At 47.7% G+C, this 25,028-nt stretch overlaps 1 protein-coding gene across 1 annotated transcript in view; it reads left to right on the top strand.

Moving 5' to 3' along the window:
* Positions 1-20,740: 20,740 nt before the first annotated feature.
* The window catches only part of SLC1A7 (solute carrier family 1 member 7), a 46,733-nt gene continuing 42,445 nt past the window's right edge, over positions 20,741-25,028 (top strand). The window contains exon 1 of the mRNA XM_070259952.1: positions 20,741-20,952. Within this exon, the coding sequence (XP_070116053.1) occupies positions 20,776-20,952 (177 nt within the window). The 5' untranslated portion in view covers positions 20,741-20,775. The remainder of the gene's footprint in view (positions 20,953-25,028) is intronic.

Consider the following 25,028-nt stretch of genomic DNA (forward strand, 5'->3'; position numbering starts at 1 on the left):
AGTGAAATATAAACAAAAGGACAAATATTATATGCTTTCCCTTACATGAGGTATCTAGAGTAGCCAGATTCACAGAGATGGAAGGTAAAATGGTGGTCACCAGGTGCTAGGGGAGGGGAAGCGGAGAGTCAGCGTTTGACGGGCACAGAGTTTCAGTCAGGAATGATGGAGGAGCTCTGAAGGTGGATGGTGGGGGTCGTCACACAACAATGTGCTTGTACTTAATGCCACGGAACTGTATGTTTGATGATGGTTTAAACGGTAAATTTTACGTCACACATATTTTAGCACAAGGGAAAAAAAGGAAAAAGCAATATGTGTGCTTTTGCAAAAAAATATTTAGACATAGAAAAGTGCTTGGGAGTCTGAACTAAAAAGCTCTTCCTGGGTTTGGACTACGGAATATTTTTGTTTTTCTTACTTTTCAGCAGTGAACGTGTACTACTTGCAGCAGTTTCTTTTTGAGTTGAAAAAAGGAGACAAGCAGGATGGGCACAAGCTGACATGGCCTGTCCACGGTGGGGGGGAGGGGCGCAGGGCGGGGTGCACTTGCACCTGCGTGGGTCACGCGGTCGTGTTTGTTATGGGGCAGACATTGATTACCCCTGGTCGGCTCCCCACCCTCTGGACATGGCACCCAGACCCAGCCTTCCACCCTTTACATGTGGGGACCTTCAGGCAGACCCAGGTCCATGGAGAACCACAGACGCTGTGAAAAGAGTTTCCAGATCACTCACGAATCTCATCACTACTTACACTTTTCTATCCTTTGGCTCATGTGGTACCCTGTCTCTCCCTTCTTCACCAGGACAGCATCTATTCATCAATAAGACTTAGCTCAGCTGACACCTCCTCCAGGAAGCCTTCCCTGACCCACCAGGCTGTGCCTGCAGCTCCTTCTCACCCCGCAGTCTCCGGAGTTCCCTCTGTGTGCCACATGCCACACATACCATGAGCTCCTTGAGGCAGTGTCATGCCTCTGCAGCTCTGCCCCCTCTGTGCCAAGCCTGGTGCCCAGCCCAGGTAGGGGCTTGGATGAGTTGAGCTGAGCAGGGCCCGTCGGTCCCCAGAGGTGAAGCTGGTTTCCTGACAGAGGTCATCCGGTGCTGGCCGCTAGGTGCACAGCTCAAGTTCCAACTCCATTTTGAAAAGCATGGCAAATAATTTCTATTTTCCTAAAACAAAAGGGCGCGATAAATCATAAATCTAGGTGGGGTTTCTTGGGGTCTTATTTCTTTATTTGAGCATGATAATGCTAGAGCAGAAAGGTCCTGATGGAGGCTGTGCTCCCGCAAGGAAATAAAGTTGTGGATGGAGGAGGCACACGAGCCTGGGAGTCAGAAGGCCTGTGGGGTGAGGGGCAGGGATGGGGGGTAATCCTAAGGGCGTGACTTCGCTTCTCTGTGACTCAAGTTCCTCATTAAATTGCGGTGATAATCCCTGTAGCCTTTGACCAACATCTCCCCATTTCTCCCACTCCTTAACCCCTGGCAACCACCATTCTACTCTCTGTTTCTGAGTTCAACTTTTTTAGGTCCCACATATAAGTGAGATCATACAGTATGTGTCATTCTCAGTCTGACTGACTTCACTTAGCAGAACGCCCTCAAGGTCTGTCCATGTTGTCGCAAGTGGCAGGATTTCATCTTTTTTTGTGGCTGAGTAGTATCCCACTGTGTATAAATACACCTTCTTTCTCCACTCATCCATCGATGGGCGCCGAGGTCGCGTCCATGTCTCAGCTGTTGTGAACACGCTGCAGTGAACACAGGCTGCAGATATCTCTTCAAGACAGAGACCGCACCTTCTTCGGGTGTATTTAAGTTTTTAAAGCTCTCTGGGATATTTAAATTGTGTTGGCTCTATTTTTCCCGCCTGCCTCTGCAAGGCTGCAGGCCTTATTTGGACTCTCCAGAAACCCTGGTGAGGGAAAGAGGGAAAAGTTAGTTTGATCAAACGTGTTCAACTTCGGGATCTCTGCTGGATCCCATGAGCCTAGCCTAGCAACATGGGAATACTTTAGCAGGCAATTCTTTCAAATTGCATTTTGTGTTGGGTTTTCATCACAAAACTTTTCCAGACTCCAGGTCTTTGTATCTCATGGACTCAGTTTCACCATTTAAAATCTAAATTCGAGAAGATAATTATCATTCTAAACTGGCTCGATTCCATTTTCAGCCTTTATTGAAAATATCCCAAGTGGATCATTGATCCTTTCTAAGAGGAAAAGTAACTTTGTTAGCAAGTGACTTATGTCCACGTGTATCCTGTATTTGAATTTTATTTGTCAGTGTTTCCCGCCTGGACTTGGGCTCAAGAATGGGAAACCCATCATACAGCCACACAGCAAGTTATCTTCTAATTAATTAACCCATTGACTTACTTACAGACCCTGGTGATACTGAAAGCTGATGATAATGGATAATGCCTCTATTGCTGTATTCTTTCAGTGTTTCTTATGCTTATGCCACATGCAGGCATCGTTCTAGATGCTGGAGATACAGCAGGGAACAAATATTACAAAATGTAACCCCACCGGCTCCTCACTAAAAAAACTTTACAAAATCTTTCCAGAAGTTGGGGCCCATAGATTCCCCTATTTGAAAAAACAGAATGGGAGGAAGGAAGGAAAGGTAGTGCCAGAGTACAGTGCAATAAATGCGGATTAGGACTTGGAAGGCTTTGGATTTATTTTGAGCTTCCTAGCTGTGTGACCTTGGGGAAGTCACTTGACGTCTCTCTGCCTCCATTTCCTCATCTGTAAAATAGGGATAATGAAGATATCTAATAAAATTGTTGTGAGGATTAAATTAATTAAGACATGGGAAGTGCTTAGAATAATGCCTGGCGCATGTTGAATATCAAAGAAATATTAGCTATTTATTGTGGTTGCGGATATTATCAGCCCTGAGTAGGTCACTTAACCTCTCAGCTTCTGTTTTTTGCCCCTGTAAAACAGGGGCTAACGTTCTATCTCCTCGTGGATAAGGTTGAAGTGAGATGAAGTAGGTGAAAGCACTTTGTAAAGTGGGGTTTCAACGCGGACTCACAGCCGTCAGCTGATGAGGAGCCCAGGGAGAGGAGGGTCACGAGGCGGAAGTGGGCAGAGAGTCAGGAGGACTGCGAGCGGGCCAGAGGCAACACTTGGTGCCAGCGAGTGTGGTCACGCAGATGTTTCCAATGAAGCCACAAATCCAGGTTTTTATGTAAGATCTCTAGTTTTCAACTGTTGGCAATTAAGTCAGATTTTTGTAAAACACTTTGAGAGCCAATCAAAACAAGGTCCAGGCCGCGATTTGTGACCTGTTATAAACTCTTACAACTGTTACTTCATAAACCAAGAAGGGGGAAACTGTGAAGACAGCTGATGCAACGACTAAACTGAAGATCCAAGAAACAACTAACGTTAATTGGGTGCTATGTGTTGTGCACCTTGTAGCATTTGATTCTCCCAGCAGCCCCAAGAGACAGGCGTTAGCATCCCCAATCTGCAGATGAGGAAACCGAGGCCCAGAGACGCCTAAGGACCCAGAACTGGTGAGCAGCTGATGGGGTTGGATGCCACGTCTCTGCGACTTCCAAACCCAATCTTTTCACTCTGATGATGTGGCAAGATTTACAGCACGGTATCAGCTGAGCCCACAGGTCCCTCGACTTCACTGCAAACTAAAATGCCAAGCGCTGGGCAGAGGCAGTGGGCGCAGCCTTCAGACTTGTTGCCCTGCCCTGCTCCGCTCCACCATAGGGGAAACCTAAACGAAGACCACTACAGTTAACTGTGTTTCATCATTCGGCGCCAGAATTCGTCCTTGCCTAAAAGAGGGTCTTGGGCCTTAGGGTATCATTCAGTGAGGCTTCTGGACCTGGACTAAGCAGCCTGAAGAGAAAGGAGAGGATGTCAGTCTCCAGATCAAAAAGGGTCCTGGAACCAGTCCCAAAAGCAAGGTACAAAAATGCAGCAAGGTCTATACACTAACAGGCTTTACGTTAATAATCCAAAGCATAAGTCTCTACGTTGCTGTGGTTTAGACCAGTGGCTCCTGTCACCCTCAACCCAATGCCGGGTCCCACCTCCAAATGATTACATCAAAACCCGGGGATTTGATGGGGCTTCGGTAAGTTTTAAAAGCTCCCTGGCGACTGACTAAGCGTTGGTGATCTAGTATGTTCTAAGGGAACCCAGGAGATACTTTGTTCATTCAACAGCTATTTCTTGAGCATCTACTACATGCCAGACACAATATTAGTGTTGGAAACAGAGTGGGCAATAGAAAGGCAATGTCCTTACCTTAGTCTAGTGGCCGGAGAAAGAAAAGCAGACAAAATAAATAACATCATTTTAGGTATAATAATAATTGTTATAAAGAAAAATAAAACAGGTTAAAGGCATAGAGAGTGATCAAGGAACAGGTTATTTTACTGAGGACTTATTTATTTTTTTAAGTTAAGATTTATCTTTGAGTAGATAATACATTCACATGTTTTTAAAAAGTCAAAACGATAAAAAGAGATACCCTGAGAACACCTGCTCCAGCCTCTGACCCTGTCTATTCCATTTCTGGCCCAGTCAGTCTCAGAATATGACCTCCTCATTGGCAATCTGGGAACTTGATAGAAATGCACAGTTCTGGGCTCCAACCCAGACCCTTCAGTCGGAAGCTCTGGGAGCGAGAGCCTCATCCGTGTTTGAACCAGCCCTCTGGGTGGTGCCGGTCCACGCTGAAGTTTGAGAACCGCTGCCCTAGTTTCGTAAACCAACATCTCTCTTTGTTTGTTCTGTATCCTTCCAGTGTCTCTTCTGTAAATACTGGTAGCACAAATATTCATCCTTGTTTTGTCCCTTCACACGCAATTACTATTCTGCACCTCAGTTTTATTACTTAATATATGTTAGAGATCTTTCCGTTTAAGTACAAAGTTCATTATTTTCTGTACATTCCTATTAGTTGTCTGGATGTACCATAGAGTGTTTAACCAACTCACACCTAATGATTGGAGGTTATTTCCGTATTTTGTCATCACTATTTGCTGTTACCCAATTGATAACCTTACGAGTCATTTCACATTTGTGCAAGTCAGAGGATGAACTCCTAGAAAATGGGGTGTAGGATCAAAAGTGAATGAATTGGGAAATTTCATAGATGGTGTTTGCTGTTCATACAGGATTTTTGCCAATTTTTTTAAGTAAAAAATTGTAGCCTGGTGTAGTTTCAATCTATATTTCTCTTATTTCTAATGAAATTGACCATCTTTGAATATGTTTAAGGGCTGTCTAACTGTGAACTGCCCATTTGTGTCTTTTGACCATTTTTTTTTCTATAAGATTGATGGTCTTTTCCTCATCTGCTTCCAGAAGCTTTTGATACATTCAGGGGATTAATCCTTTGTGATATGAGTTGCAAATAATTTTTCCCAGCTTGTCACTTACCTTTTGACTTTGCTTATGGAACGTTTTACTTTAATTTTTAAATGTGTTTTCTACCTAAAATTTAGTTCTTGAAAATCTGAATTTAATAACTTATCCAAAATTGATTACAAGGTTCACCAGGGCCTATTGGAAGCAAATGACCAAGCTTGGATGCAGACAACTGATACAAAACAAAAAGTTAGTTTTTTGTCCACGATATTTGTGTACAAACATTTCTGTAGTATCTACTCTGTGTCAGGGACAAATAAAGTGGTTTGCTTTTTCAAGCTGTATTTTTTTCCTACAATTTTTCATTGCAAATATATATCACTATATATACTTATATATAATGGATTAAATATTTTCCCACGGATGGGGCCAGGGATGCGTTTTTATCCCCACAAAGAACAAATTATTGTGAGAACCAAGCACTGAGCTGCAAGTGAAATTCTGGAATGCAGCCCATTTGTAGGCTCATAAGTGGCCTGGTACTCTTTGCGTCTGCAGTCGTCGCTGAGCTCTGTGATGGCAGGGACCGGGTCCCCTACGGCGCTCACCAAATACTTCTAAGAACAACTTACTAATTGATCAGTCGTGGAGAAGGTGGCCTAACTGAGTGCATCACGTCTTTAAGTGTCCACACCTGTGCACATGCTGCTCTCTCGGTCTGGAGTCCTTCTAAGTACCTATTCTTGGAAGTCCGAGCCTTAGCCAGCTGCCTGGGGCAGGGCCCCTAGCTGGGGGCCTTGTGACTTCTGGGCCACAGCCCCTCTGCACTGTGGTCCTGGAAGGGATCATCTCAGCAGGTGAAAAGTACACACTTGCCAGCTACGGCCGGAGCCCAGGCATGGGCCTTGAGTCCAGAGTCCATCCCTGTCTGAGCCAGCTCAGTGCCTTTGGCTGGGAAGCCCCCAGGACCATGAAACCCACTATGAGCTCAAGATAATCTTTCTCTCTTTGAAGTTTCTAAAAGGAGACAAAGGAAGAAAGAAAATAAACTAATATTTACATTTTACATATTTGTTCTTTAAAATCACCCCAGTGAGGTTGGGGTTGCCAGGAATCCCCATTGGCAACCTGAGAAACTGAGGCCCAGAAAGAAGAGGGACTTGTTTATGGTCACATAATTAATAGGGAGCTGGTCTAGAATAATAACAATAACAGTAACAGCAATAGCTGACGATTATCGAAAGCTTACTCCAGGCCAGAAATTGCCAAGCTGTTCTAAGGATGTACATGTTGGATGTGGTGTGGTAAAGTCTGTGTGGCCACAGGAGGGAAAGAGAACAAGTTTTGAACGGGAGAAATTTATTATGCTCACAGATCCTGGAGGAGGTCATGCATGCCAAGGGCAGGGCCACGGGGAAAGCACCTGGGTCAGGCAGGAGACAGAACAGAGCGAGGGAAGGTGTGCGCCAGAGCCTTCACTGGGGTTTCTGCAGGAAAGACAAGCCAGGGCAGGGTAAACAGTTTGGATAATTCTGGTGGGTTTGGGGCTATAGAGGTGGCTCTAGGTGTCTGGTACCTGGCCCTGGGATGACTTAGGGCAGGGGAAAAATTGGCTTGGTGTGTGAGAGTTAGATAAGGAGGTGATTGATAGGGTAGAGACTGGGGATTGGCTAGTTTGCATATGAAAGGCATCCTCATGGGCAGGTTGTTATTATCTTTAGGGATTAGCCAGCCCTGGGAGGGGCAGTCTCTTCCTGGATCTGTAAAGCCCCCAAATTGTAGAGCATCAAGAATATAAGAAAATAGGGCTGGCCCGGTGGCGCAGCGGTTAATGCTTCAGCGGCCCGGGGTTCACCAGTTCGGATCCCAGGTGCGGACATGGCACCGCTTGGCAAGCCATGCTGTGATAGGCGTCCCACATATAAAGTAGAGAAAGATGGGCATGGATGTTAGCTCAGGGCCAGTCTTCCTCAGCAAAAAGAGGAGGATTGGCAGCAGATGTCAGCTCAGGGCTAATCTTCCTCAAAAAAAGCCCCACAAAAAACCAAAACCAAAACAAAACGAAAAAAAGAATACAAGAAAATATAGTTAATGTAATTGGTCCTGTGATGAATGAATGCCAAATAGACAAATACAGAATCTAAGAAAACACGATTAGAACATGTGTATTTTGTGTGTAGTGCTATTTAATACTCACGCTTGCCCTCTAAACAGGAAACTGTTATTAGCCCCACTAGTTACTGATGAGGAAACTGGGTTCTTGAGAAGTTAAGTGACTTGCCCACTGTCACCCAGCTGATAGGGAGGTGGAGCAGGATTTACACCTACGTTCCTGTCACTTCTGGGCCCACTGTGCCACCTTGATGTCCCCCTGCACCAAGTACCAGGGCTCAGAAGGGGGTGGAAGGAAAGATGGCCACACCTGCCTCCCCCTGCCAGTGCCTGCTCTCCTGGCCGCTCCACATGGATCAAAAACTCTTCTCTAAAGAAGCCAGGTTCTCTGGTTTCTCCTTCAAACAGGAAGATGAGAAGGACTGGGTTCCAAATCCTGGCTCTGCTACTTACCAGCTGAGTGTCCACTGAAAAGTCCATTTATTTAGGCCTGAGTGTTCTCATTTGTAAAATAATGCTGACGGGTTTGTTGTATGGACTGGATAAAATCATGTATGCCAAGGACTCAGCACGGAACTCGTGCTGAATAAGGGTGTTGGTGAATTGGCTGAGACCAAGGCCTGCATCCACTCTGGGGGAGGTTATTTCTCTCAGGGTGCAGATGTCTCCTCTCCTAGCCCAAGAAAGTTATTCAGCATCTACCGGTGAGGAGGAGGAGGCACTCTCGCCCTAGGTGTGTGCGGGATGATGTCTGGGTAGGGAGGTCTCACTCCGCTTTGCCTGACCAGTCCAGCTGCTTCAGAGTCTGTTAAAATATGGCTGCACATGCGTTTCTGTTGTATCCAGGGTGGATTGCAGGAGAAGCTGGCAGTGGCTTCGGCTTCCGTGCTTTCCAGTCCACATATGTGGAGATAGTGTGCCTTAGAAAAGAAATCCAGAACCCAAACGTTTCACATTCCTCCAGGACCTACACCTACTTCTGTCTGCACTCGGAAGTCTCCTAGGGCTGTGTGGCTTCAGAAGTCAGAACCTTCTTTCTCTGTCACCTATTTGCTTCCTTATACCAAACAACAGATGATTTGAATAACCTGTTAAAAATTGTTCGTGTTCCCTGGCATCCCCAGGGAAAGATGCTGCCCACTCAGTTAGGATGTCCTTAGACGCTGCCCACTCAGTTAGGACGTCCCTAGATGAACATAAGGATGGGAGCCTGGCCAGCAGGCAGGGGGCTGTGCAAAGAGGCTAACCGTGTTTGTAGGTGCATTTATTACCTCACCAGAGCAAATCTTCCAAGTGTGCAGTCCCTGGACTTTCTCCCTGAAAGCTGTCAATGTCAGACAAATAGAATTTAAGGCAAAAAATATTGCTAGAGATGAGGAGGTCAGTACAAAACGATAATATGATCAAACCACAAGGAAAACGTATGAAATTTAGTAACACAGACAAAATATATATATTAGAAATCAAAAGGAGGACAAGGAGAAAAAGACAAATCCGCTGTCACAGTGGTAGGGCCTCAACCAGCAACTGATAGATGAAATAGATGCAAAAATAAGTACAGATAGAGGAGATTCGAACTAATGCATTCTCAAGTTTGATTTCATGGATATACATATAACTGCACACATAATCTGCAGAATATGCATTCTTTCAAAGCACGTCTGGAACATTTATGAAAATTGAACATTTACCAGGTCATAAAGCAAATCTCTGCAAACCTCAAAGGATTACTATCATATGTCCTCATTCTCCGCCCACAGTAGGGTTATTAGACGTCAATAACAAGTTTTTTCAACAAATGGTGCTGGAACAATTGTATATCCACACACAAAAAGATGAATTTAGACCCTTAATTCACACCACACACAAAAATTTATTCAAAATGGATCATAGACCATAATTTAAGAGCTAAAACTATAACACTTTTAGAAGAAGACGTAGGAGAAAATCTTCTTGACCTTGGATTAGGGAAGGAGTTCTTAAATGTGACACTAAAAGCATGATCCATAAAAGAAAAAAGTGATGAATCAGACAATAAAAAAATTTTTGTACTTTAAAAGTCGCTATTAAGAAAATGAAAAGATAAGCCACAGTCTGGGAGAAAATATTTGCAAATCATAATTCTGGTAAAGGTCTTGTATCCAGAATACATAAAACTTTTACAACTCAAGAAGACAGACAACGTAATTTTTTAAACAGACAAAAGATTTGAATAGACATTTCACCAAAGAAGATCTATGAATAACTGACAAGCACATTAAACGATGCTCAACATCGTCATTGGGAAAATGCAAATTAAAACCACAAGGAGACGTCGCTTCACGCCCATTAGGATGGCTGTAATCAAAAAGACAGACAGTAAAAACTATGGGAAAGCATGTGAAGAAATTGGAACCCTCATACTTTGCTGACAGGAACGTAAAATGGTGCATTCACTTCGGAAAACAGCCTGGCAGTCTCTTAAAAAGTTGAGCATAAATTTATGTTTAACAACCTAGTAATCCAGCTCATAGATATCTGCTCGAGATAAGCAAAAACATGCGTGCACAGAAAGACTTGTAAGTGAAAGTTCACAGCAACAGTACTCAAAAAAGCCAAAAAGTGGAAACAAAACAAACGTCCATCAACTGGTGAGTGGGAAAAACAAAAAGTGCTGTATCCACACGACGGAACACCGTCCATCAATAAGAGGAACGAACTACTGATGTGTGCTACGCACATGGAGGAACGTCAAAAATATTGAGCTAAGTGAAAGAAGTCAAATAACAAAAAAAGACCATATGGCATATGATCCATTTCTATAAAATGTCCAGAAAAGGCAAGTCTGTGGAGATGGGAAGCAGATTGGTGTTTGCCTAAGCATGGAGGTGGGAGCGGGGATTGACTAAAAATGGGCATGAGGGGTCTTTTGGGGATGAGGGAAATGTTCCAAAATAAGATTGTGGTGATGATTGCACAACTCGGTAAATTTACTAAAAACATTGAACTGTATGCCTAAAATGGGTGAATCATGTGGTACGTAATTTATACCTAAATAAAGCTTTTTTAAAAAATAACAAAAAGTTAAGTAGGTGGGGCCGGCGTGGTGGTGCAGTGGTTAAGTGCGCATGTTCTGCTTCGGTGGCCTGGGGTTCTCCAGTTCGGATCCCAGGTGTGGACCTACCCACTGCTTGTCAAGCCATGCCATGGCAGGCGTCCCACATATAAAGTGGAGGAAGATGGGCACAGATGTTAGCTCAGGGCCAGTCTTCCTCAGCAAAAAGAGGAGGATTGGTGGCAGATGTTAGCTCAGGGCTAATCTTCCTCAAAAAAACCACCCAAATTTAATTTCAGTCATTAGGGAAATGCAAATATACACCCCAATGTAATACTATTTCACACCCACCAGATTGGCAGGAGTTAAAAATCAATACCAAATGTTGGGGAGCACGTGGAGCAATGGGAACGTTCATACATTGTGGATGAGTGTATCAACTGATAAAAGTAACTGTTGTCAAAACAGGTGGCATGACCGAGTAAAGTCGAACATCTGCATGACCTATGACCTAGTAATTCCATTGCTATGTGTGTAACCTAGGGAGAGTCTGGCACATGTGCGCTTGTAGTCAAGAATGTTTATAGCAGCATTGCTCATAATAGTCAACAACTGGAAAAAGCACAAATGTCCACCAACAATACATGATAAGTCAATAATATTCATTCATATCAAGGAATGCTGCATAGCAGAAAAAAACAAACTACGGCTACACTGAATGACATTGAATCTCAAGAGCATGACATAGAGCGAAAAAAAATGAAATGCGGTTCAATGTACATAAGTTCAAAAATAGGCAAGTCTAAATAATATATTCAAACCTATGAAGGAAAGCAATGGAATGAAAAAACATAAAATTTGGGAGAGAGGTCATTTTTGGGAGACGAGAAAAGAAATAAAATGAAAACTCCTCTTTTAAACAATCAGCACACGAGATGGCCAAGACCTATGTTCCTAGTTGCGGCATCCTTAGATTTTAGTGACCATGTCTTGGGGCCAAAGGAAACACACCAGCTCTCTGCTAGAGTGAAATTGCCCTGACCCGTACCCCCTCCTAAGAGTTTGGATGCTGTCAGGAGCCAGGGAGCCAAGCCAGCCCTACTGACCCCAACAGGACCTCAACCCTGACCTTGACCTCTTGACTCTTGAGTTAATAGCTAAAGGTTCTGAGCACCATTACCCATATTGTTGTCCTCAAGTGCCACATTCACCATCAACCAATCAATCAATTAACAAGCCCTGGACTTAACAATGAGAAAAGATGAGATGTAATTGCAGATCAGAGCCAGCTCACTTCTGCCCTCAGGTAAGTCCCTTTCCCTTGCTGTCATCTCCTCCCTCCTCTGTAAACATCACTGGGTCTGGATCAGAGTTCCTTGACCCTTTTGAACACATACTATCTTCGGAGGAACAGAAATGTTCACACTCCCCAGAGACTCGGGCGTGGACCTTACAGGGAAACGTTCTCCTCTCCCCCAACCCTGGGAATTCTCTTGGCTGCTGGGGTTATAAGTAGAAACAGCACCTCTAGCCAAGAAGGTTTTGTTGAGCTTTACTCTGTGGTTCATAGAGTAAAAGAAGAGGGGATTTCTGTTTATTTTCCAAAAATAAAATGATGATATTGAGTGTGCTTTTTAAAGCAGGACCTCCCTCAGAGCCTCTGCCATGCCCCTCACGGGGTGGCACTGCTCGCCCTGCTCCCAGAGCCGAGAATCACTTAATCCGCTGACCAACCTGTGGCTGTGCCAGCTCTGGTGCCTGCCCTGGGTGTCCGAGAAGGCCCAGCAGGGGAGGTTAGAGAGCTGCTCCCCTGAGCTCCTCCTCTGCCCCTGTGGAGGCTCATTCCCGGCCGAGATTCTTGGGGATCACTGCCGCTCCTTCCTTAGCTGGGCTCGGAGTAGCCAGCCGTCTGCACCGTTTCTTCTTGTGGGACAAGCCCCCCCCCCGCCCCCGCCAGTTCTACGGAGGGGAAATCATCCAAACACAGGCATGCGTGATGACGTGGAGGGACCTGTTGGTCATGGGCTGTCCTGGCAGCCAGTTCTCAGCAGGATTTTCCTCAGTGTTACCCAGATGAGAGTTTTGAGGGGTCACCGCCTCATCCCCAGATCTGGGGGTCGGTGGGCACTATGAGAGAGAGGGTCTGGAAAAGACCATTGAGGGCCTAGAGCCCAGTGCTCTCCTGCCCTCACCCCCCTCCCATCCGTTGCTTGGCTCCCTTCTGCTCCAGGCCCCCAAGACGTTGCCTAGCTTTCGTTTGTTTTTCCCTGGGTACAAGGAGTTTACTGCCTCCAGAGGCAGCCATTCCATCTTTAAATATTTACAGTTGTCAGATTCCAAAATGCTGAGGAGTTAGGCACTAGAAATAGTAATGTGATGGAAGGAGGAAGGTCAAAGAGCTTTTGAATAAATTGCCCTGTTTGCTTTCTTAATTAGGGTCTCTATATCTTGCAACCATTTGTTGAGCAGTTAGCACATGCCAACATCGGTATTAATTACATTTCATGTGAGATGCTATTTAAACTTCCACAAACCCTATGAATTAGGAATAATTAATATCCTCATATCATAAATAGAGATTCAGAGCAGGGAGGCAACACGCCTAAAAGCCCCTGGTTAGTGGTGGGCCTGGAATTTAAATCCAGGTCTGTCCGACACCAGGGCCTGTGCTCCCCCCACCCAGGCTTGCCTATCTCGCTGCCTTATCATAGGCTCCAGAGGCAAGGAGTCATCTCTGAGGTGAGAAAGCTAAGGCTCAGGGAGTCAAATGACTTCCCCGAGAGCATTCTGCAGTGTCGGAACAAGAACCTAAATCTTGGCCCTTCTCCTGACTCGTTCACTTCTGCCCAGAGCCTCAAGGGCCTCGGCCCACTCTCATCTCGGAGATGAGAGTTTTTTCCAGAAACCAAGGCTGAGTCCATTCCCTGTTCAATTCCTTAATCTGATTCCCTAACATCTGTGGTCCCAACTGCCCAAGTCAGTCTTTCCCCAGTCACTGGCACTGCGGCTCTGCAGACAGCTATCCTGCATCCCCTGTCTGGCCTCCCGCAGGCAGCAACCACTGACCTCAGCACCTTCCCAAAGGAAATGAGCGCCTGGCAGCCAGAGGCAGCAGGGAGCGAGAGCGCAGACACAGGTGGTACAAGAAGTGGTAATGGGGGGGGGGGGGGCGGTTGCTCCAGAAAAGGGTCCACACAGTTACTGCCGTGCAGGTTAGGGGGTAGGAGCAAATTCTGCACATAAAGGAGACAGGCTACGAAATAACAACCAGTGGCAGAAGGACCCTTTGAGGAGTGTTTCTGGGTTTAGGGAGGGCTGAGTAGGGAGGGGAAGGCCCCTGACTTGGCACCCGGTTTCCAGGTGGCCTTGCCCAGGCTTCTTTCCCTCTCAGGCCCTCAGACAGTGGACCAGAATGTCTCCAGGGCTCCCTGTGGATTCTCACCTTGCCAAGAGTCAAGTGACCAGGATAATGTACTAAATATTCTGCTGTGTCTGTCCAGTGTACCCACTTTTCTAACTGCTACTACACACAGCTACAGGGTTACCACAGAAGCAGCAATTGTAAACAATGTGACCTTGCCCTCTGCCCCTCCTGGTCACAGGTGATTGGTCCAAGATGGGCCACTCAGAAGCTTCCCTGGGATTTTGGACTTGGAGTGAAACAGAGCTGCTGGTAACCATGTTTCCTCTGCGTCGACCAGGAGCAGTAGCAGAAATGCTCCAGTTCTCCACTGGAGAAAGAAGAATGTGGCACAGATGTCACCACCAAACTGTGAGCTCCATGAGAGCAGAGACTGTTGTCTCTTCCTGTTTATTGCTGTGTCTCTAGAATATGCCTGGCATGTAGTAATAATGGTAATATGGGAACGTGTATATAGTGCTTACTACCATCAGACAACTGGCCCAAGTGCTTCACACGTGTAATTCATTTAATCCACAAAAGAACCCTATTAGAACATTATTGTCCCCATATTCCATATGAGAAAACTGAGACACAGAGTAACTTGCCTAAAGTCACACCAAGTGTTGGTCTAGGAGCCAGGATTCAAACACAAGCCTGGTTCAGTCTGTGCCCCCAGTTGCTATCCTCCACCACCTCTTAGCAAACACATGTTGAATGGAGACTGCATGAGCGGATCAGGCACGCAGAAAGGAGAGCTGGCGAGAGGGAGAATTCTGTTAACAGTCAAGCACCTCGCTCAGCGGTCTTTGCAGCTCAAGCCTACTCTTGTCCTTGATTCTGTGAAAGCCTCACCATCCAGGCTCATGAACAGGACTGGTTTCACGGGCATCAGAAGAGTGCCATGCTTGGTTTAACGCTCTGCTGTCACTACCTCTAAATTCTTAATAATTTTACCTTTGAGCTTGTGTTTTGTAAGCAAAGTCTGAGAGGACAACGGATATGCATGTGAGCAGAGAAGAAATATAAGGGTCCACGTGTTGCTTTTCACTCCATTCGCAGACAGTGTGTAGGATGCCCCATGGGCTCAGCACTCTGGTAAACTGGCGATGCACAGGAATTCAGCAAGACTCAGAGCGAGTGCAAGGAGAGCATGTTATGCCTACAACTGTGTAAGCAGAGGCGCTGACAGCCCTGGGAAACCATGCTTTCCTCGAACCAGAACCTGCTTCCAACACACAAAGGAGACAATGGCATTCTAAGAAACAGGCATGACCACTGACCCTTATATCCTTTCTTATTGATGTAACTTCCCTGCAGTACCCAACTCCTTATACTGAACACGATAGAGAAGAAAAACGAAAGTCAGGGCCGCCCAGGGTTCCTTTTCTTTCCAGTCCTTCCTTGCTCCTAGTAAGCCAAAGGGAGAGAGCGCACTGGTAGAACGTGAACGTGTCTAGAAGTGAAATAGAGACAGTTGAATTAGTTTCGTACAGCATTTCCACTGTTCTGGTTAAGAACAAAATCCATATACACATAGGAGCTACTAAATACAAATTGTGTCATTTTGGTGATTCTGCATACAAGTTAAATGCTCTTCTATTTGCTTTTAAAACTGGCATTGCAGGGGCCAGCTGGTGGCCGAGTGGTTAAGCTCGCACGCTCTGCTTCGGTGGCCTGGGGTTTCGCTGGTTCGGATCCTGGGCGTGCACATGGCACCGCTCATCAGGCCATGCTGAGGCAGCATCCCCCGTGCCACAACTAGAAGGACCCACAACTAAAAATACACAACTATGTACCGGGGGGCTTTAGGGAGAAAAAGGAAAAATAAAATCTTTAAAAAAAACCAAACTGGCATTGCAAATATAAAGACGAATGGGAAAATTCATGCTAATAATTTAAATTTTTAATGTTTATTTACTTAAGAATGACATTAAGGAGCAAATAAAAAACACCATGATAAGATGAGAAAGAGACTGTGGAAGAAAGAAAAAAGCTTCAGATGTTAGTACCTTTAATGCACTTTTTTTCCTGCTTTTTGAACAAAAAGCCCCACATGTTCATTTTGCAGTAGGCCCCACGCATTATTGTAGTCAGCTTTGCTTATAAATTCCCTTTTTACCTAAGCCAGCTTGATTTAATTTTCTGTTATTTGCTAACAAGAGTCCTAACTAACTTGGAAACGTAATTTGAACTTGCTGGGGGTTTTAACTTTATACTTTGCTCTAACTACTATATTCCAATAGGTGGAAGTGTGATGCATGTAAAGAACACAGGCTTTTATAGATGCAGAAACGAGGGTCAGAGAGGTTCACTAATTTGGGCAAAGTCACACAGCTTCCAAGGGAACGATCTGAAATTTGAATTCGGCTCATTGTGACTCTAGAAAGTCCAATAGAACTTTCTGTGATCACAGAAATGTTCTGTCACTGCGCTGTTCAATACGGTAGCCACTAGCCACGTGTGGCTACTGAGCTTTTGAAATGTGGCTAGGGCAACTAAAGAACTGAACTTTAAACTCTATTAATTTTCATTTAGTGTGCCTAGTGCCCCCGTATTGGACTGCACAGATCCAGAACTTGAGCCCCTACCCTGTCCCCGGGACGTTTGACTGATTCAGTGAGTGCTGAGGGAGGGGGCTGAGTTGCTCCCTGGCTCCCTCTGCTGGGTGGCTCTTTGACGGAGCCCAGCGCATAGTAGGTGCTCAACCAATAGCAGCTACGTGGTTTCCTGGGTGATCAGGCCCAATTTCTGCTTATGAAAAATCCAGACAGGAGGGGCTGGAAGGGGAAGGAGGAAAGCGACATGAGAGGCCCTGCCTCCTGAGTCGCTTGGCCCCATCCTCCGAGCAAAGCGGGGCAGGCCCAGCCTGGGCGGGGTCAGCACGGCCCCTCACGGCAGCCCGCAGGAATCCCCAGCGCGTGGGCTAGCCGTCCACGCGCACAGAGAGCCTTCGGGGAGGAGAGCCCCGTCGGGAGGAGATGAAGGCGCCTCTGGAGTGTCTCTGGAAAGCGGCCAGGAAACCCGGAGCCGTTGTCACCATGAAGCCAGCTGGGCGCTCAGACAGCCCCAGGCCAGCCGCCACCCCCGCCCCCGATTTCGCGGTGGTTCCCGGATCCAGCTCGCACCCTCCAGTCAGGGCTCCTCGTTCGGCACAGGCCTCCTCTTATCTCTCCCTCGACCAGCACCCCCTGCCCTGGGTTAACTCCAGGCCTAGTCAGGTCTCTGACTAAGTGACGCCTCCTCCAGGAAGCCTTCCTACCCACTTCCCCGGGCTGAGTGGGGCCCTTTGCGGTCCTGGAGAAGCACGGATCCTCAGCAGGCAAACCGCCCCCGCTGCGCGCAGGTCCAGCCCCCAGCCGCCGCGTGAGAGACGAGCGGGCGCCGCCCATGCGCTTTGTGACTCGGGGCTGCTTTCACGACGCCGCTTCTCTTCTCTGCCCGTAGCATCTTAGTCTGGGCGGCTCAAGTCTCTCAAGAAGCATCTCCGGGGCTTTCTGCTGCCCATCCGTTTCAGCTGCTCTGGAGGGAAACTCCTTGCTCCTTGGGGTCCCAGTAGGTCCCCCAGTATATTCTCCAGCTTTGAGGATGATCCCCCAAGGTGTTTTCGAATGACATGGTAACAGAGACTTAATCTTAGTCGCATAGATTTTTTTATTTCCTTGTCAGAGCCACTTAAAAGGGGCCTGGGGTTAATCCCAGGTGTTGACGGAGGAAGGGCCTGAGTTAGCGGGAGGAGAACGGGGCTGCTGTGTCTGGGGCAGTCAGGGAAGATGCGCGTTTGCCTGTGACTTCAGAGACAGAGGGAAGGACTTTCTAGGCAGAGGAAATAGCATGGGCACAGCGCGGAGGCCGGATGCAGGGCACAGCGCCAAGGAAGCTCAAGGTGTGAGAGCTGGAGGGGTGCGCCGAGGAGCTGGAAAGCTGGGGAGTGAACAAACCTCAGACACTCCCCTAAGGAGCAGGGACTTCATCCTGGAGGCTGGAGTCTTCCAAAGTATGTTCCCCAAATACAGAGCGATGGGCTGGGGTTCTGTACCCCTACCTGGAGACTTCCTCCAACACACGTTAGTACTGTAAAGGCTCTGCTAAGGCTGATGGTAACCACTGCGAGTGTCAGCAAGGCACCAGACAACGCGAGAAGCGCCTGGCATGCATCACCATATTTGAGCCACATCACAACCCGTGACCTAGGGTCTGTTGCATTCTTCCTATTTTACAGAGAGGTTAAGAAATTTGCCCAAAGTGACACAGCTAGTAAATGGTAGAACTAAGATCTGAACTTGAGCAGTCTGACTTCGAGGTGTCCTGGAGTAAAGAACCTGCTTGACTTTGTTTCATCCAGCATTTCCCAACTCGTTTTTAATTTAAAAAATCTTTTTGCATATCTGGTAACATTTTAAGCCAATTGATTCCATAGGCAAAGGGGAGCTATGAAAGGTTCTTATCCAGGAGCCTTTCTATTTAATTTGCAAATATCCTTAGTAAGTTCATTATCAGTCACTTAATCCTTTAGTGTGAATCAGCCCTTTCTTAGAGCCCCTCAATTTCCTTATAAGCTCGCTGGGGGCAAGTACTATGTCACCCCATTGCTGTGTCCCCAGTACTCAGGAGGGGTGACATGAGATGGTGCTCTAAGCACATTTGCTTGTGAATGAGTTGTAATTTCCCCTGTTGAAGACAGTGGGAGCAATGGAAAGAAAGGTCTAGAATCTGGGAGGCAGGTGGTGGTGGTGTCGCGTGGGAGGGTGGAGGCAGGAACCATGTGGGGAATCAGAGTCTTGGGGGTGAAGTGGAAAGGAAGACTCATCCACTTCACAGCTGAAGGCCAGGCCTGGGCATCGATGGAACCCCAAATCCAGATGTCCACCCAGAATGTTTTCTCTTCCAGACAGTAACTGAACCACACGGTTAATCGGAAAACGAGGCGTTTGTTGGGGTTGAAAGTGTATCAGGAAATTCTCACTTTTAAGAGTTGGAGCTGGAGGGAGGGAAAAAAACCCTCAGACTTGTACCCACCTATCCACCTCCCCGTCACCCCCACAGCTGCTGGCAGAGAGAGGGGGCTGCAGAAGTTTGGCCTGTTAAACCGAGCGGTCCTTACAAAGCACCCAGCCTGCTCCTCTGGTTCTGAGGAGGCCGAGACCAGGCCGGGGGAGGGCAAGGTCACGGAGCTGGTAAAGTTGGGACTGGAATCCAAGGGTCCCCGGCACCCCAGCCCCCTCTGCCTGGACCCCGAGCAGTTCCCTGGCTCCGTCCTCTCCATCCTCGGCCCCGTCCCCTGTGTCAGGGAAGGCAGCCCGGTGCACACCTCACCCCCACTCCCACCACAGACCGGCTCCCTGCTGCCGCCTGACTGTAGTGAGAATACAGGCTCCCGGTGAAACAGAAGAGTTAATTCCCTCTGGCTGTAAAGGGCACAAGGACAGCAAAAAGAAATCCTTTCTCTAAAAACACCAGATGTAGATGATGACCCTAACAGCCCTCTCCCCGTTCAGCCTGCTACAGTTCACTGTCATTTTCCCAGATGCTCTCTGGATGGCGTGTTGCACCAGCCCTGATGAAGTAGATGCTAGTACTGTGTCTGTTTTATGGATGGGGAAACTGAGGTACAGTGCGCTTAAATGGCTTTTCCCAGGGTCACACAGCTATTAAGTGGCAGAGCAGGGACTTGAATGTAGGTCTCCTGGGCTCTGTCATCTTTAAAAATAATAGGCTTGGGGCCAGCCCCGTGGCCACGTTGTTAAGTTCATGTGCTCCCCTGCGGTGGTCCAGGATTTTGCCGGTTCACATCCTGGGCGCGGACATGGCACCGCTCATCAGGCCACGCTGAGGTGGCGTCCACATGCCACAACTAGAAGGACCTGCAACTAAGAATATACAACTATGTACCAGGGGGGATTTGGGGAGATAAAGCAGGAAAAAAAAAAAAAGATTTGCAACAGTTGTTAGTTCAGGTGCCAATCTTTAAAAAAAATTTTAAAAAAATAATAGGCTTGAGATCCTACGGGGTCACCAGTGTCAGGCTTAAAGCAGACATGAATGACGCATGTCACTGTCGGGGCAGAGCCCGACTTTGAACTTAGGCCCACTGGACTCAAATCCTACCTTCCCCACAACACTGCTGGGCACCTCTGAACCCCTCCACCTGTTCCTGTGGGGGACACCAAACCCACGCAGGCTGAATGCCACTCTGCTACTTGCTGGCTCTGTGACCACGGCCAGGGCACTTGGCTCCTGGGGTCTCAGTCTCCCTTTCAGGAAAATGAAGGTGGAATCCTAGGGTTGTTGGGGTGCTTCCCTATGTTCGCAGAGGCAAAGCAATGAGAGCAGGCCTGGCACTCAGCAGCACAAGCTCGTTACTCAACCTCTCTTTGCCTCAGTTTCGTCATCTGTAAAATGGTACATACAGCACTTACTTCTTGGGACTGGTGTGAGGATTAAATGTGCTAGTACAAGTAATGTGCCTCTAGACCAGCACCTGGTGCACGTAAATGCTGAATTAATGTTAGCAATTGCTGGTGTCTTCTTGCCTTGCCTTCAATTCTTTCTGGAATGAAGTGGGGATAAAAATCAAGCGAATGTCCCTCTTGTGCCTCCCACCGGTCCTTTGTCCCCTCCCGTGTTTAAGAGGAGCACTTGGCTTTGAGGTCTGAACCCCCAGACCACGTGGCCTGCTCTAATTTCCCAGGCCCTAATCTGCTCCCGGCTCCTAATGATGTGGTTGGTAATAGGATTGCGGCTTTCCTCTGGGGCAGCCACACAGGCCGTTGCTGTGGGGCTAGCGACTGGGCTTAGCAACCCTGACCACCTGCCCGCTGAGGAGCCGGAGCCCCCAGCCGGGACCCTGTGCCCCTGGCTGGCCCCTCGTGCATGGAATGGTGCCGTGCCCTGTGCCAGCGGGCTGGGCTCATCATGGTGCCGGGGGCCATCCTGGCCCGAGGGCGAGACGTGTGCAAGCGGAACGGACTGCTCATCTTGTCTGTGTTATCTGTCACCGTGGGCTGCCTCCTCGGCTTCTTCCTGAGGACCCGGCGCCTCTCACCACAGGTCAGCCACCCGGGGCATCACGGGGCCCCATCCAGGAGGGGTGTGGGGTCTGAGAGATCTGGAAGTCACGTTCCCACTCCATGGCTCCCTGACGACATGACAGCAGGCGAGTCACTGCCTCTCTGGGTCCCAGTTTCTCATCTGTAATATGGGTGTGACAGATACGTTGAGGGACTAGAGTGAGGTCCAGTAAAATGGCTGGGAAGTGGTTACAAATCCGCATCACCAGGTGAAGGAGAGGCAAGGATGCCTCGTTAGAATAACCACAGGGCTCAGAGCTGGGGGAGGGAAGAACGAGTCCCGGAAGAACGCGAAGCAGGCGTTGAGGACACCTTCTAAAGCAGCTCGTGTGAATCGAGACCAGAACCGGCATTCTAGGCGGAGGTAACAGCGAGAGCGAGGCACCGGGGCATGAAAGATTCGGGGGGGGGGGGGTGGGGAGCAAGCTATTCACGGCAGCTGGAATGTACACTGTGAGGCAGGGTCTAGAGATCATGGGCCGTCAGGCCTCTAGGTCCCATCACCACGCATGGACTTGGGGCGCCCACGAGAAAGGGAGGGATGCCGTCAGACCTGAGGTTGGAGAGATCCCGCTGGTGCTGCGTGGAGGATGAAACAGTGAGGGGGCCCAGGGAGGGAGCTGCAGGCGTGAGACATGACAGGGGCACGTACAAGGCAGATAGGAGAATTGTTTCCCAAAGAGGGACCTTCAGGATGTGGTGTCTGATTGGATGTGGCCTTGGGGGACAGGGAGGCAAGGCAGGCCCTAGGGTTCAGGCCTGTGTAACTGCTGGGTGCAGGTGCCTCGCCAGGGGAAGGGTCCCTTTCCCTCTCAGCACCCGCCTCGCACAGGAGACGGAGGGACATTCACATGGTGCTAAAGGAAAATTATTCTGACACGTGCTGACACGGTAAGGAAGACTTTTTTCAGGACTGTTGTGACAGGTGTCAAGACTAAGGCCACAGGGGAGAGAGATCAGGCTCAACTCCGAATACAACAGAGGCAGCTGGGGATTTACAGCCAACGAGCATGGCCGGGGGCGAAGGGATAGGAAATTACTAGGAGGAGACCTCAGGGGGAGGATTCTTCCTAAACCCACCTACCAGGATTCTCACTAAACTGACTTAGCAGGATTTTTGCTACAACTGGGCTGGGCAGGCCAGAGACAAGGCCCGAGGATGAGGCCTAGTGAAAAAGCGGGCTCTGAGTAGCCTGTCTAAAGTTTGGTCAAGGAGGGAGTCTCGTCAACAGGCTCCTGGAAGATCCTCGATTTCACGAAATTCCTCTTGGTGCAGTTCACTGATATCTAACATCTCCACAGCTGGCGCTCAAGGCCTCAGCTTTTGTCTTCCATTAACAGGAGAACACCTCTCCCGAGCCCAGAGCCCCTCTCAGTTATTGAGGGACAGGCCCGGGCTGTGAAAGCGGAGGAAGCCTGAACTGTGGCTCTACCAGTAAATGGCTGTGTGGCCCTAGGCAAAATCCTATCTGGCTTCTGGCCTTAGTTTTCTTACCTGTAAAATGGAGTGAGGACACCATACGTCTCCTAGAATTCTCATGAGGAGTAAGCAAGGATTCACCAGCACCAGGCGTGCAGTGGGAGCTTCCTGAACGTGACTTCCCTCCTCCCTCCCTTAGCCTCCTGTCCAAGTCCCATCTACCTCACCAACCGTCTCGTGTTCCATATCTTAGGAACATTCTGCCAGACCCGCCCACATCTGAGATAATCCTCGCTCCTGCATGCACCCCATGCCCAGCCCTCTGCTGTCCTGCTTCAGAGCTGTCTGTGTGGGTGTCCGTTCCTCCCCTCAGACTTTGACTTGCTGAAGATCACCCGGACTTTCTTGAACCCAAATGTGAGCCCAGCCCAGTGCCTGTCAAGAGAGAACCCTCACTATTTGCTGAATTAAACTGACGATGGCACAAACAATCTGCAATCTACTTTCTCTAATTTTCCTCAGCAAAAAAAAATATTTTTTCTGCAGGAAGATGATTTTGCGAAAACAAATTGGAATGCCTATTATCAAAAGCCAAACTCATCTGGGGCCTCCTTTGCCAAAACTGCCTTCCCATCTGTTTGGAAATGCAAGTATGTTCCGGTCTGGATTAACCTGCCAGATAAACTGAAGGAAGGATGTGAGTCTCAGACCAATTATTTGGCAGGAATTGGCTTTCTCGGCATCTTACTTTGAAATCCAGGAGTTGTTTGTTTGATCTCTGCCTGTGACTCAGAAACCGAACCCTTCTTATTTTGTAAGCTTATGCAACTGGCAAAAATCATAAACAATTTGCAAAATGGGAAAATGTCCCATTTGTGACAAAAATTTACAAAATCACAACATTTTATCCTTGGAAATGAGTTTCTCATGTAAAAATAGAGGTCACTTTGCGAGCTCCCGTTAAACCATAGTGAATTTACAATTGCACCCCTCCTCCTTTCCTTCCTGGAATTCCACTAAAGTTACAGAAAGGGAATTCTTAAAGATGTGAACTCCCAAGAACAAAGAGACTTATCAAAGGAGGCGGTTGAGAAAAGGAAGTTGAGGGACGACAAAAAACTAGGCAGGATGGGAAGTGGATAGAGTTGAATATCTCACCTAGCAGAGCGCAGAACGCTAAAACCTTGTGTCTGTGGAAGTAGATGCCCTGTCGGCTTGTCTTGGAGAATTCCAGAAGGGCTCTGGGTCTGGAATGCAGGTGCTGCAGGCAGGGGGGCTGGGGGCTGACGTCAGGGGCACTGGCTGGAATTCTGTAACAGGAGCAGTTAGACCCCTCGGTCCCTCTCAGTCCTTGTGATCAGGGAGCTCCTCGTCCACCTTCTCTACCCACTGCCCGGCCCAGGGAACCAGAGGAGGTGACTCAGGGATATTAGGCTCACCTGTGTGTGTCAGGGCGGGAGGTGGTGAGGCGTCAAATGAATTCTGGCATCCGCATTCTGATTGTGGGGTCCCCATAAGACTGCTGTCAGCTGGGAATAGGCCCAGCCCCACCCCCAGTCAGAGGTAGGGAGAGACCCCTCTCAGGGAAGCCTCGAGGATCCCAACTTCTGCAAAGGAGACTCCCCCCCCCATCCCACCCTACCCCTGTGAGAGCCAGATCACCATCCTTCCTCCAGGAGCCATCGGTCGACAAGTTCTGCTCACACACGTGGAAGTTTAGCACCTCACATTTGATGTGAGCAGAAAGCCGAAGTCAAAGCTTCCTACGTGAAGGACAGAGACGAAACAAACAGAAAAGAGGGTCTCCAACGAAGCGGAGACAGTGCAGAGAGGAGACGAAAACTTCCAATTTTTTTTTCTTTTTTTTAAAGATTGGCACCTGAGCTAACATCTGTTGCCAATCTTCTTTTTTTTTCTTTTTTTCCTTCTTTTCCCCAAAGTCCCCCGGTACATAGTTGTGTATTTTTAGTTGTGGGTCCTTCCAGTTGTGGCATGTGGGATGCCACCTCAGCATGGCCTGACGAGCGGTGCCACGTCTGCCCCCAGGATCCAAACCGGTGAAACCCTGGGCCGCCAAAGCAGAGTGCACAAACTTAATCACTCGGCCACAGGGCCGGCCCCACAATCTTCTTTAAGTTCTTTGGAGAGATGAGAGAAGAGAGAGTGACCACAAGACAGAGTGGGATGCAAAAAGAAGGAACAATCTGAGAACAAGAAAGAGCTTCTGGAAATTAAAAATAAATGAGCCGAGATAAAAATGTCAAGAGCTAGGGTCAAGTTGCAAAAATCTCTCAAAAACTGAAACGAAAAGAGATGAAAGGAGAAAAAGAAAATATAAGAAAATTAGAATGCCCCAAATCCAACTTTCTGGTTAGAGTTTTAAAGAGAGCTAACAGAAAAAATGGAGAGAAAAATTTCACAGAGAATACAAGAAAGTTTCTCAGAAGTGAAAGGTATGCACAGCACGATTAATTTTAAAAAAGAAAGAAGAATATCTCATACCATGGTACACCACCATGAAAATCACAGAAAACTGGAGATAAACAGATGATCCTTAAATGGTTCTGAGGGACTAAAACAGGTCTTATGTAAAGAATAGGAAGTAAGAATGGCTCCAAACATCTTAAACAACACTG

Source organism: Equus caballus, chromosome 2, assembly GCF_041296265.1.
Source record: "Equus caballus isolate H_3958 breed thoroughbred chromosome 2, TB-T2T, whole genome shotgun sequence".
NCBI classification, from domain to species: domain Eukaryota; kingdom Metazoa; phylum Chordata; class Mammalia; order Perissodactyla; family Equidae; genus Equus; species Equus caballus.